This window comes from Crocuta crocuta, unplaced genomic scaffold, assembly GCF_008692635.1.
Source record: "Crocuta crocuta isolate KB4526 unplaced genomic scaffold, BGI_CrCroc_1.0 scaffold67, whole genome shotgun sequence".
In the NCBI taxonomy this organism is placed as follows: domain Eukaryota; kingdom Metazoa; phylum Chordata; class Mammalia; order Carnivora; family Hyaenidae; genus Crocuta; species Crocuta crocuta.
The window spans coordinates 3,649,801-3,664,227 of NW_027531896.1; the positions used below are offsets into that span (position 1 = coordinate 3,649,801).

General features: G+C 34.8%; 1 protein-coding gene across 6 annotated transcripts in view; it reads right to left on the reverse strand.

Moving 5' to 3' along the window:
* Window positions 1–14,427, reverse strand: part of EML4 (EMAP like 4) — a 148,531-nt gene that overhangs the window by 58,677 nt on the left and 75,427 nt on the right. For 3 of the 6 annotated variants that reach the window (XM_077773518.1, XM_077773521.1, XM_077773516.1), the window contains 5 exons: window positions 9,755–9,884; window positions 6,045–6,218; window positions 4,043–4,171; window positions 3,529–3,554; window positions 3,301–3,333 (listed from right to left, as the gene is read on the reverse strand). In XM_077773518.1, the coding sequence (XP_077629644.1) occupies window positions 3,301–3,333; window positions 3,529–3,554; window positions 4,043–4,171; window positions 6,045–6,218; window positions 9,755–9,884 (492 nt within the window). The remainder of the gene's footprint in view (window positions 1–3,300; window positions 3,334–3,528; window positions 3,555–4,042; window positions 4,172–6,044; window positions 6,219–9,754; window positions 9,885–14,427) is intronic. The other 3 variants (XM_077773519.1, XM_077773517.1, XM_077773520.1) reach the window with 3 other exon arrangements.

Consider the following 14,427-nt stretch of genomic DNA (forward strand, 5'->3'; position numbering starts at 1 on the left):
CAGATTCTCCTCTAGAAAGGATGGCATGTGACATTTATTTTTCATTTTTAAAAAATGTAATATACTTGATAACTATTATAAGAATGAGCTAATATACTAATTTTGATTATGACAAAATTTGTCAGACTGTTATGTATTTTCCCCAATGTTATAAAAGGTGTTTATAGCCCCATTAAGTTAGCTCAGAAGACTTGTCAGTAACTTACCAAATGAATAGCACTGTATCAGAACCTATCTGTTACATCTAACAACCCTATAGGAAAACTTACAGTCTAACTTGATGTGCTAAGTCTATGGGAGCAGAATCCAACTTACATTTCAGGGATCTGAGTGAATGAACTCAGTAAGAGCCTCTTTTTGGAGGAATAACCTATCCTGCCCTCCACACCTAGCCTTAGACTGTCCTGGGCACATCCCATTCCCTTCCATCTCCTACTGCTTTCAACTACAGTTCTCTTCCTTCTGCCTAAGTGCTGATCAGAATATGCAGTTTATTTTTTTTTTTTTAATGACTTTGTTTTTTTTTTTGTTTTGTTTTTTTTTAATGTTTTATTTATTTCCTGGAGAGAGAGAGAGACAGACAGCGTGAGCAGGGGAGGGTCAGAGAGAGAGGGAGTCACAGACTGAAACAGGCTCCAGGCTCTGAGCTGGCAGTCAGCACAGAGCCCGACGCGGGGCTCGAACCCACGAACCGCGAGATCATGACCTAAGCGAAAGTCGGATGCTTAACCGACTAAGCCACCCAGGCGCCCCCAGAATATGCAGTTTAATAGCTCTTCTTGTACTGGGCTGTGGCTGAAGGATACAGGCCTTTCAGGTCAAGCTTTTCTCTGCTACCACTCACCTAAGGTACCAAATATAAATAGTCTTCTTCCCAAATCAAAGCAGATGGCTTGGACCAAGTCACACTTGTCATTGTCAAAAAAGAGCTAAAGAAATTAATAAATCATATTTTTAAAAGATTGTCCAAAAATGATAATTTTGGATTAATACCTAAAGTATAAAAAATGTGTTGTAAAATACGCCATGCAAAATGAATATAAACTTTAAAAATGTAACTACAACTTATATCAAATGAAGATCATCTATTCAATGGTTATCTTTTCATCTTACTCCACACATCTGAGTGCAAGATTTTAACTGTCAGACTCACATATATTAACTAAAATTTACCTGGTACTATGTGCCAGGTACTATACTTTATCTTTAATGTTTATGTTAACTCCTGGAAGTATTATGGTCTCAACAATGAGAAAACAATGACTTTAGAAGGCAAAATAACCTGCTCAAGGTCACAAGCTAAGTAAATGGTGAAACTGGTCTCTGGATTTCAAAATACTTATGTTTCAACATTTATACTACACTGCTAGCTACACATCTCTACAAGTAGATTAAGTCTTATAGTAATTGAAATCCAAAACTCTTATTCTTTTCCATACATCTCCTCCTCCTCCTCAAATGTTCATTTTAGTAAATACCCCTTACCTAGTTGTGCAAGCTAGCCTTCATAGATTCTCACTGTTCCTTACTTCCCATATCCTACCTATTTTATCTCTTAAACCATCTAGACTCCATCTACTTCTTTCTATCTCTTTCTGTCTCAATTATAGTCAGGCCTCAACTACCTCACAGGCTGCAGCACAAGAGTTTCCTATGAAGGGACACTCTGGTGATACAGAGTCTATATCCAGACAAAACATAGCTGACTGAAGTGGAAAAGTAATAGACTCAAATTCCAAAAACAGGGGTGAATGCAAGCAACACTTCACATTAATAAATTCCAACATCTGGGACAATCTTTTTGAGCTAAAATTCTTGTTAACAGAATTTATTTTTCTGTATTCTTTTTTAGCTTTTCACTCCATCCTTCTTCCTAGACACTGACTAAAATCCTGCTTAGTGATGCTTCTGTAGCAAAATCCTTCCCTCTTAAGTGTATTTATTTGCCTGCTTACCTGAATGGCTTTGAAAATTGTCACCAACACAAACCACTCACCTATATATACTAATCTTACGTTGTTTTCCTTCCAAAGAACATACCACAACCTAAGAAAGTGACAGGCAGCTCTATGAGGATTTTAAAAATTTGAGCTATTTAGCAAAACATGTAATAATAGCACCTTTTTAGTTACAATGTTTTCTATTTTTGAAGTACTTTCATATACATTATTTTATTCTTCAGCAGTCATGTTAAGTAAGCCTTATAGGTATTTTCAGATCAGAAAACTACTCAGAGACATTGTCATTTTGTCTAGGTCACAAGGCTATTATGCAGAAGACCTAAGACCAAATTCTAAAGAGAGACTCTCCACTCACAGCTTTTTCCACTATTCATCACTATCTCTATTTTTTAAAAATGTTTTGATATATAGTAAGAATTGTCTTTATAAGTAACATTTCATTTTTTCCTTATTTCAACCATTACTTAAGCTATACTTATTTGTAAAGGAGGAAGAAAGTATGACCTAACTGTAGAAGATTGACAGCAAAAATCAACTTCATTTAGAATTTCTATGCAAAAACAAATGATCCAAAGAAGATTATAAATAAATATTTCTTTTCTTATTAGAATAAAAAATAGGAAAAATCCATAGCCATCAAGTTAATCTCTGACAAAAATTTTAACCACACTGTATCTGGTTAATATAATAATAGCCCAGAAAATAAAAATAACTATGATACATAGAAATGAGCTGCAAAAAGCATGCACAGAAAGAACATGCTTTCATTTAGAACAGCATGCTTCAATTAAATTTGCAGGCAATCTAAGGAAAATGTAAAACTGATGTAACAGAACTTACCTACTTTGCAATTAAATTGAATACACATTTACACAAAGTCTGCTCTCCTTTTTTGGTCAGAACAAGCCAACAACAGCAAGTAGCCAGAAATTATAATTAATATAAAAGAAAAATTCAAGAGGAAATGGATTTGCTAGACTCATTATATATTCAGTCCTAGCTTCAAGAAATGAGTGATTATTTGCAATGAGGCTGGCAAGACAGGAAATTGAGTTAAAATTGATCAATCTTTTAAATGGCTTTTCTAAGTACAACTTTTTTTTTTTTAAAGGGGAAAATTCTCTTTAATAGTTATACTTCTTTGTAATGATATACCTTGAAACTTCAGGGCTTCCAGAAATAAGAGGGATTTTTAGAAAAGTAGTTGGATTCACTAGTCCCAATTATCATACTTCTCTTATTAAGAGGAAAGTCAGATAGTATAAAATATGAAAAGCCAAATAAGAGATCCAGGAAGAAATTAACTTACAAGGCGACCGACTGTGTAGCTTATTCTTACCTTGGCTGTTTTTTTCACGGGTTGACATTTTTGCTGGTTGAGACAAAAATGACATATCTTACAATAAAAACTGGGCATTTTCTTAAACGACTATAATAAATGCACTTCTCTTTGATTATTATGAACTAATAAAGTACACTGAATGGAAATAAGTCAATATTTTTAACAGCAAAAATTTAACTGGTGTAAAGCAAGAGAAATATTTTTTAAAAAGGATTTTTAATTTACCTTGGTTGATGATGACATCTTTATGCCTACAAAAAAAGAAGACATTCAAAGGACATTTATGTTATAATTTTAATTAGCTTACCATTAGAATCACCTAAAGAAATTGTTTAAGTTTCAGTGCCTAGGCCACACCCAAGATAAATCTTTAGAAATGAAATTCAGACAGCATTATTTTAAAAAGTTTGTCACTGGACTCAACTATTAATATATATACTGTTTTATAAAACAATGAATATCCCATAAGATCATCTAAACAGTGAAAGTATAGAAAGAATTTCCAAAAAATCCAAATCTTACGGTATTAGTGAGATTTATTATTTGAGTGGGGAACATAAACAGGAAGATACAGCTGTCTTTCTTTTTTTTTTTTTTGGAACACTTAGAAGAAAAGAAGATACATATTATAATATAGATTTTTAAAAAATGATCCCAAAACAGACATATAATTGGACATGCAACCATGACAGTCACATACTTATTAATTATCAGATAACTGATAAAGTATAATACTTACTTATCTGAATTTTTTATAACTTTTGATATTAATTTTGATGTTGAAACTGCTCTCAATAATTTATTACGACTCTCATCTGAATTTTCCCATGAATTATGTGACTTTTCAGTTGTCAGTGGTCGTTTTATGCTGGAAGAAACATATTAATTTCTTAGAGAAACATTATTTGAGGAGCAATGACATTTAATTGACAGCTTAAACAGAACATAAAAGCAGCAATTAACATTTCCTTAAAGCTAATCCAGAAAAGAGAAGGAAGGATTAGTTGAAAGGTTCTGCCTGGATGAGTGCAGGAGTTAAACAAGGCATTCACCAAGCTTGTTTACAATTTTTGCTAGAACAAATATTACTTGATTAAAAAATCAATCTGTACTTTTTGTTAATAGGAAAAAATCCATATGCTTAAATCCCTAAGTAAAATATTTCTCATAATTTGTAAAACTGTGTGAATTTGTGGAAAAAAAACTTGTACTTTTTCAAAGTCATTACAAGGCTATTTTCATGTTTTATATCATGTGTAATTAATTATATATGGTACAAATGACAATTTAGAAGTAAAATGTAGGACTAAAGGTAAGCTCTTGTGACATCCTTTAATGAAAATGATCAGAAATAAACATGACTTAACACAAGAAATATAGTATCAACACTGATTCCATATATTTGTAAATGAAATTTTTGATTGATAAATGATTTTTTGGTTGCATTGCTAACTATCCTACCACTCATCCAGTCTCCAATACTTCTGGCAATAGTATATCCAAAGAGCAATTTAGAATGGCAAGCACATTTCCACGAGACCTAAGAAGCTGAAAAAAAGATCTGGGACAAAGAAGATACCAAGTCAAATCAGAACCTTAAAGAGCTTGATTATAAAAAAGCCACCTTTAACCACACACAATCCAAAGTTATGTAACATTAATAAACTATATCCAAGAAGAACTCCACATGATACCAGGCAAAAAAAATTACAAACCATTTAGACAGCAAGAGAATCTGTGTGAGATACACAGAGAAAGCATTTTTTAAAAGTTAAAAAACATGCATCATTCAAATGAAGAGTGTTTTGCTTTCCCAAATTTCCATCAGGGATTTGAGACAGAATATTAAATTGAGCAAATAAAAATATATTATAAATCTTTTAGGAATGGTTATCCTTTGTTTTACTAAAATTATTTTCCTAGCTAGTTCTGGGAATGGTTTAATATTGTCCTAAGATTTCCAAGCAGAAGTATGATGATAAAATATATCTATACCTAATCATAAAGCCTGAACCAGCATTTCTAAGCAGGCAAATTTCATTAAGTTGGTCTAAATATTTGATTACAAGGCAGCTGTAGCACTGAACTCCCAGCATGCAGGTTTAGATCCCCAATTTAGGCTCACACACATTGTTAGAATGTTTCTCCCTTCTCCCCCTCTCATAACTTTAAAATATTAATTATTACAGACACAGAGAGAAGCCCTCAAGCAAGCCTTTAGCATAGAAAAGACCAGGTGAAATGATTTCTCTACTCAAGCAAGAACTTATCCTCCCAAAACCCAAAACTGCAACTGGGATGCAGTCAAAATGAAGAGCCATTTGTTGAGAAGGGCCCTTTCAAGTTCAAGGTTGTAATGATGCCAAAATATTATGAGGATAATTACATGGCAATTTTCTGTCCATGGTTATAAATTTATGCATAGTTTATATACGTTTTTTAAATCCTGTAATTTTATTATAAAAATATTGTTTGGTTTCAAAGTAGGTTATTGTGGCTTTCCTTTCATCAAATTGTCTATAACTTAGGGATTTTTTTTTCCGGTTTTAACTGAGAAATTTTGACCTTAAATCTTCATTCCCCAATATGCTAAAATACAGATTTTAGCAACAAGGGGGGGGGGGCAGTAAAGCCACTAGGCTTTTCTATTGGAATCCAAGGAGAGCCAACTTTTCTCAAGTCACAGAATTCAGGTATCATTACAACCATTCCCTAGCTCTGTACTCGGGGACAGTTAAAACCTTTTGGTGGGAGTAGAATTCTTGCTTTCTTGAGTTTGTCTGTGTATTTGGAGAGGCTGTGAAGAGGGCTGGGGAGAAGGTGATGCTCGAATTTGTGGACTTTGATCATTAGAATGAGATTCCTCTTTTTTTTCTCTCTGTCCTTGTGGTTTTTCTTTCTTTTTTTCTGTACCACTGTAAAATAAAGTATAACATGGAACAACACATATTGAAACAAATAAAAGATATATCAAGCCATGGAAAAAGTGGTTATTCTATAATTCAAAATGCTAAATCATACAGCTAATACAATTTACACTGCTTTCATATAATGGTGAAAATATTTCTTTGAAAATTCTGGAAACTATTAAAAATCTTCAGTGAAGAATTTTTAAGAATATCCTATGAAGATTGTCCCTTGGGACCAAAACGGCTGATTCTGGGGAACAGCAGCAGCTCTCTTAGCTGACGTCAACTTACCCAAATCAGAGCATCAGTGACACTTTCCATTTCCTCTGTAAAACATATTGAATGATGCACAAGGCACACTAAATGCTATGTTTAGGAGATTATTCTCTAATTTCTATTTCTTCTGTGTATTTCTCCTCCCGCTAGTTCAGTTCTGAATTTACCAACTGACCCCCCCACCAATCCAGAACCTGTTTATGCCAGCTAAACTTGTTATTTTAATTATGTAAGTTAATTAAATACAAAGAAAACTGACAAAATATACATGTAAAGAGAACTGTAATTTCCACGAAAACCAAGCTGAATGCTCTGGAAAGACTCCACAGAAATCAGTTAGCAAAAAAACCCTGCTATTAAATTTTACGTAGGTGAGAACATTAAAAAAGGTTGAAGAAAAAAATTCTAAGAGAGATGGGGGTGTCTGGGTGGCTCAGTCAGTTAAGCATCTAACTTCAGCTCAGGTCACGCTCTCAAAGTTCATGGGTTCAATCCCCGCATCGGGCTCTGTGTTGACAGCTCGGATCCTGGAACATGCTTTGGATTCTGTGTCTCCCTCTCTCTCTCTCTGCCCCTCCCCTGTTGTGCTTGTGTCTCTTTCCCTCTCAAAAAATTAACATTAAAAAAAATTAAAAATAAAAAAAATGAGATAGGCTGTTTTGCAAGCGTTTTAAATTTCTTACTGTCTTAAAACTGAAACTCATGATTTACAAAAAATAATTTATAGGTATATTTTATGCAAGAGAGTCAACAAGGAATCTAATCAGATACACAATTAGAGGAGCCTCAGCCTTTTGTAAAAAAATTGACAAATATATGTCAATATATTTAGAGTTAAAATATTTAAGATATTTATGTATAAATTCCTGTGATTCTGCACTTTGACTCTTGATTAATAAAGCACACTCCATTCCCAATCATTGGATAAGAGTACTTATACTGCACATTTTTGAGAATACAGATGGAATCAAGATCTGAATTCCATGGTTGAAAAGGTAGAAAACTATCAACTGTCTACAGTTCTTAATCAAAGGACTTTTTGTAATTTGACTATAAGGTGCATAAATCCACAAGGAAGTATGTTTAAGAACATATTAAACAGATACACACAATATATAGAATTTATTAGTCATACTTAAAAATGCTAAAATATAATTTTTATTTATCTTTATTTTTTAAATATAATTTTTAAAGTGACATTTAATTTGATTCAGTTCTGATAACTTATGACTGCAGACTGGCTTCCAACTGTCTACTTCATGTTCAGTTTTTTAAAAGTTCTCCTGAGAAATACAGTTCTACTTCAAAAATATCAGACTAACTCTGAAATTTAAAACTGAGTTAGAAATTCTTTCTTGTTGGTTTTCAAACTATCCTGAATGTATAGGACACCAATCTTATGTGGGCCCAATACAACCTACAGAAGTTTTCCTCCTGAGTATTTAAAAGCAAAATACAGAGCTCTGCACCGTAAAGTAACAAGCTCAGCTAGTCTTAAGATTACTGAGTTACTATTGTGCATAATACTGATCACTGTACAGGACCTGAGTTACATAAGAAAATGGGCTGAATCCAAACTAATACTAAAAACAAGGATGTTTATTAAGAATATTAAAAATTTCCACTATGCATTTATTTTCTTATAATTTGTCCTTTTCTCCTAAAAGGGAAACATAGATAATACATTTTGGCATGCCTTGGAGGAGAAAAGTCTGGATTCCAAAATGACAACGACTTCAAAGATTGAATTCTATAAGGGGCTTTTAAAAGGCCTAAGATCAGTGCGCATGGCTGGTTCAGTCGGTCCAGCATGCAACTCTTGATCAAGGTTTGAACTCCATGTTGGGTAAACAGATTCCTTAAAGATAAAAAATCCTTAATAAGTAAGTAAATAAATAACCTAAAGATGTTGTTATTTCTTTACCATTCCTGTAACCAAATGTTTGGTTATCATCTATAAATCCACACTGATGATTAACTCACGTCACTGGCATTAATTTATTAAGGCAGCCATTTTCTATCAGTACATTTTAAATATAATTTTATTACTTAAGGTTTCTCCTCAGTTATTCTTTGAAGAAAACAGTTGTAAGATTATGTAGTTGATCTCTTATGGTCTCTCCAAACTCTATATGGGATAATCTGCTAGGAATTACACAAAAGTGGAAAAATTCTGTAAGCAATATTATTGAAACAACAGGTTAATTCACTGATGAAAAGAACATATAGAATGCAAATCTGTAGTTCACTGATAATTTTTGCAGTATTTCCACTGTCCTACCTACCATCCCCTCACACACACACACACACACACACACACACAACAGTACAAAAGAGTATTTTTTTTTTTTTTTAATTTTTTAATGTTTTTTTTTTTTTTATTTATTTCTAGAGAGAGAGAGAGCGTGAGCAGGGGAGGGTCAGAGAGAGAGGGAGTCACAGACTGAAATAGGCTCCAGGCTCTGAGCTGGCAGTCAGCACAGAGCCCGACGCGGGGCTCGAACCCACGAACCGCGAGATCATGACCTAAGCGAAAGTCGGACGCTCAACCGACTAAGCCACCCAGGCGCCCCTACTATAGAGTATTTTGAATTACGCCTTTATTTATAGCCATGGTTAAAGAATAAAAGTGATAATAGTGTTCAACCTCCCACAAATGTAAATATATATTGAAGACTCTATTTCTCCTTTAAAAACTCCTGTAATCACATGTATTCCTTGCTGTAGAAAATGTTCTTATATAATTAAATATAATGATGCTTATCTCATCAAATGCTTGTTAAAGAGAAACAAAAACAAGGGCATGTGGGTGGCTCAGCTGGTTAAGCATCTGACTCTTGATTTCGGCTCAGGTCACAATCTCATGGTTCCTGAGTTCCAGGGAGCCTACCTGGAATTCTCTCTCTGCCCCTCCCGCCCCTCTCCCGCTAGCATGTGTGTGTGCACATGTGCATGCATACTCTCTCTTGCACTCTCAAAATAAATAAATTAAAAAGAAATTAAAAAGAAAAAAACCAAACTAGGAAATAAAAACACTTTCTTTAGTAAGAACCAAAAGTTTCCTCATACAACTCCATAGGCTACATGAATGTAAACTGAATGAGTACAATCTGGGTGGTGTCTATACTCAGAGTTAAAGAATTGAAAGGACATGCTCACTTTAATTCCATACAGCTCCATTTCATTTTTTTTTTTTTCCGAAAGTAGAATTATCACATTCAGACAATTTTGCAATGGTAACTTTTCTTTCCCTTACAAACGGATACCTTTTAGCAGCAGATGAAAGAGTCTCTTTCCTTGCAATTGCGACAGAGCTGGTGTGGCTTGGCTTTCTGTTTGCACCACTCCCGTTGGTTATACAGGACATAGAAATAGCTTCTCGAAGGCCTGGTGGGCCTAAAAGTGGTTAAGAAAAATTTTTACATTAAACTTCAAAAGATTCCTCAAGAATTGGGAATTTAAAAATTAAGTCCATTATAATGTGTTTAGAACTAAGTAAGCAATAAACTATTTAAAAAAAAAAAAGAACTAAGTAAGCAGACTGCTCCCTCTGGTAAGCAGAATACAGTATTATTGTCTCAAAACTTAAACTCTTCAAAACAGATCTATAAAAAGGCCATGCTAAATTGCTACAATGCAGCTAGACTTATTCTCTAGCTAAATGGTTTGTGCCCTGCACACAGCAGCCTTAAAAAACAGGATTCAAAGCTGTGGTTCAAGTAAACCACAAATCTCCACATCACTGATTTTTAAAAATCACTCAGGTTCTACTGAGATCAAATTATTTAGAAATCCTAGAACCATAAATGTTAAATCTTACAATGTTATTCCACATAAATAAAACGTAAATGTATAAAGCAACCTCTGCTTTCTTCGTTTATATTGTAGAAGGACTGGAATAAATACGTGTTGGGTATGGGTAAATAGGAGACCTATTTCCTAGAAAAACTTTCACATATAATAATGTATAGCAACCCCCAAATTATGCTAATATCACCAGTCATCACATCTATCACTAGTCTGCCAAACAGGCAACTTCTTGTTGATGTGACAGCTTTTTTTTTTTATTGTGGCAAAATACTTCTAACAAAATTTTCCATTTTAAAAGGTACAGTTCAGTGGCATTGAGCATATTTACCACACTGTGCAATCATATTCAATTCCAGAACATTCTGATCACCCCAAACAGAAACCCTGCACTCACTGAGCATTCACCTTCCATTCCTTTCTTTGTCCCCTCAGCCCATGTCAAACATTAATTTGCATCATCTCTTTGTATCTGCCTATTCTGAATATTTCATATACATGGAACCGTATAATATGTTCTCTTCTGCGTCTGGCTTATTTTACTTAGCACAGTGTTTTCAAGGTTCATCCATGTGGCAGCATGTATGAGTACTGTATTATTTTTTATGGTTGCGTAATATTCCATCATATGAATATACCACATCTGTTTATCCATTCATCTGTTAATGGACAATTGGGTAGTTTCAATCTTTAGGTTAATGTGAATTGTACTGACAAACATTTTGATACAAGTTTTCATTTGAACACCTGTTTTCAATTCTTTGGGGTATATAACTTAAGAGTAGAAGTGCTGGGTCACATGCTTATTTGAACTTAATGAGGAACCAGTAAGACAGCAGCTGCACAATTTTACAATCCCACCATCAATGTATAAAGGATTATTTCACCACATCCTTGCTAACACTTGTTATTTTCAGGGTTTTTTTTTTAATTATAGCCATCTCAGTTAATATTAAGTGCTATTTCACTGTGGTTTTGATTTACATTTCCCTAATGATGAGAATCTTTTACTCAGCTTGTTGGCCATTTGTATTTCTTTAGAGAATTACCTATTCAAATCCTTTGCCCATTTTTCAACAGAAGAATATGATATAAATTGTTCATAATGCACTTAAAATCCTTTTATTTCTGAAAGGTTCCCACTTTCATTTCTGATTTTAGCAATTTTAAAATAGTTATTTATTTATTTTGAGGGGAGGGGAGGGTCAGAGAGAGAGGGAAAGAGAGAATCCTAAGCAGGCTCCATGCTCAGCACAGAGCCTGACATTGAGCTCAATCTCAAAAAACCTGTGAGATCATGTCCAGAACTGAAATCAAGAGTTGAATGCCTAACCAACTGAGCCGCCCAGGGGCCCTTCTGATTTTAGCAATTTAATTTTTTTTTAAATGTTTGTTTATTTTTGAGGGGGAGGGGGAGGGGCAGAGAAAGGGAGACACAGAATCTGAAGCAAGCTGCAGGCTTTGAGCTGCCAGTACAGAGCCCGACCTGGGGCTTGAACCCACGGACTGGACCATAAGATCATTACCTGAGTGGAAGTCGGACACTTAACCAACAGTGGTGCCTTGACTTTAGCAATTTAAAGCTTCCTTCTTTTTCAGTCTACCTAAAATCTTGTCAAGCTTGTTGATCTTTTAAAAAACCAACTTTTGGTTGCATTGGTTCTGTTGTTTTTCTGTTTTCCACTTCATTTATCTCTAATCTTTATTATTTCTTTCCCTCTGCTAGTTTAGTATTTTTCTTTTTCTATTTCTTTAAAATTAGGTTACTAAATTGAAATCTTTTTTAACACAGACATTTACAGCTACAAATTTTCCTCTGAGCACTGCTTTTGCGAGATCAACAGCTGGTTTCGAAATACAGTAAAACCTTGGTTTGCGAGCATAATCTGTTCTGGAAACAGGCTTGTAACCCAAAGCACTTGCATATCAAAGCGAATTTCCCCATAAGAAAGAATGGAAACTCAGATGATTCATTCCACAAGGCCAAAACATTCATATAAAAATGATTACAATGCTGTAATATAAAATGATAAAGAAAATACAAAACATAAAGAAAAATAAATTAACCTGCACTTATTTTTGAAAACCTTCATGGCTGGTGTGAGGGAGACAAGAGAGAGGAGGGTTATTGTGTAGGATGACTTTCACTAATGGAATCACTGCTATCTCTTGGCTCAATGGAATCTTTTTCTGCATGGGGGCATTGTATACACTCGCACAGATGTGACTACACTACAGTATGAATACTCTCTTGTCATATACTGTATTTAATGTAACTGGCAATAAGGCAGCAGAGGAAAGGGTCTACATCTGCAGGCAGCCTGGCCTAGAGTGAAGCAAAGCATTGCTGAGCTTACTCTTGTATGGAAAAGCAAAGGACTGTCCATGGGTGCTTTGAAGTGACAAAAAATACACGAGTGCCAATTGTGGGCACCTTCCAATATTCTGAAAAATCACTGATATCTGCGAAACACTGGAGCCTCAGACCAAGCATGTGATACAATCACCCACAACCCCACAGAGAGAGAGAGACACAGAGACAGTGCACACTAAGTGAGTGAGAGAGAGAGAGAGAAGAACCATTGGCTCAGCTGTGATCATGTGGTGTTCAGCATCACGTACTACTTGTATTGCAGGACATGACTCATTTATCAAGGTAAAGTTTATTAGAAATGTTTGCTCATCTCGCAAAAACACTCATAGAACAAATTACTTGTGATGCAATGTTTAGCGTATAATTTTTTGCTTTTTGTTACACACTAAAACCCCCCATTAACCACTACATAAAACACACCGTCTGCAATCTACTTTTTTTAAAAAAAATTTTAATGTTTATTTTTGAGAGAGAGAGACACACACACACAGAGTGCTAGTGAGGGAGGGTCAGAGGGAGATAGGGAGACCCAGAATCGGAAGCAGGCTCCAGGCTCTGAACTGTCAGCACAGAGCCTGATGTGGAGCTCAAACTCACAAACTGTGAGATTATGACCTGAGCTGAAGTCAGACACTTAACCGACTGAGCCACCCAGATGCCCTGCAATCTACTTTCTGAGCTCTCTATGCCCCAAACCTCGTTTCAAAAAGGAGATCAATCACACTCATTCCCATTAGGTGTGATTACGCTATAGCTATTACATCAAAAACAAAAAAACACAAGTGCTGTAAAGAATGGGAAGAAATTGGAATCCTTGTGTATTTCTGGTAGGAATGCAACTCAACCTTCTGCAATCTATCATCTAACCACTTCACAGAAATTCTTCTTGCCAAGATCAACAACAGTTCTTTGTCACTAAATTCAATGGATGCTTTACAGTTCTTATCTTGCTCAACCTTCCTTCAGCAACTAATACTGCTGACCATTCAGGCAAGGACTGTAAGCAGGAAAGAACAATTCCCTTAATTTCTAGCACACTGTCTTTGCCTGAATTTTGTCTTAGCTCTCTGACCATTTTTTTCTTACTCTTATTTGCTGGATCTTCTTTTCCTACTTGGATTTTATATCTTGGTTCTTCAGATCTCTTTTCACCATCATGCTCTTCCCATAATTTTTTAAATCTGCTATTGAACACCTCCCCATGAACTTATGTGCCCTTCCTCCCACCAAACAAAGCAATTGAACATTGATACTCAAGGATATATCTTATTAATGGTAAAAGACATTACCACCCACTCATGGTATAAACCAGAAAATGGGAAATTAGCTTTGATTCCTCCATTTCCATACAGCCAATAACTAATAGGTGACTAAGTCCTTTGTCGCGTACACAATTTCTTTTTGTTTTATTTTCCCTTGTTTTTATTGAGACACACTGGCATACAGTAATGTATAATGCATAAAGTATACAATTTACTAAGTGCTGATATACACATATGTCTGTGAAACAATCACCACAATCAACATAGTGAGCATAGCCATCAACCTCAAAAGTGTCCTTGTGTCCTATAATCCAACTCTCCCTCTCTCAACTTTTGACTCCAGGTAACTACCATTCTATTTCCTATCACTACAGATTAGTTCACATCTTCTAGAATTTTATATAAAAGGAATCATACAATGTGTATCTTTCTTGCCTGATTTTTAAAATTCAGCACAATTATGTTGAGATTCATTTGAGCTGGTAAGTGTATCAAC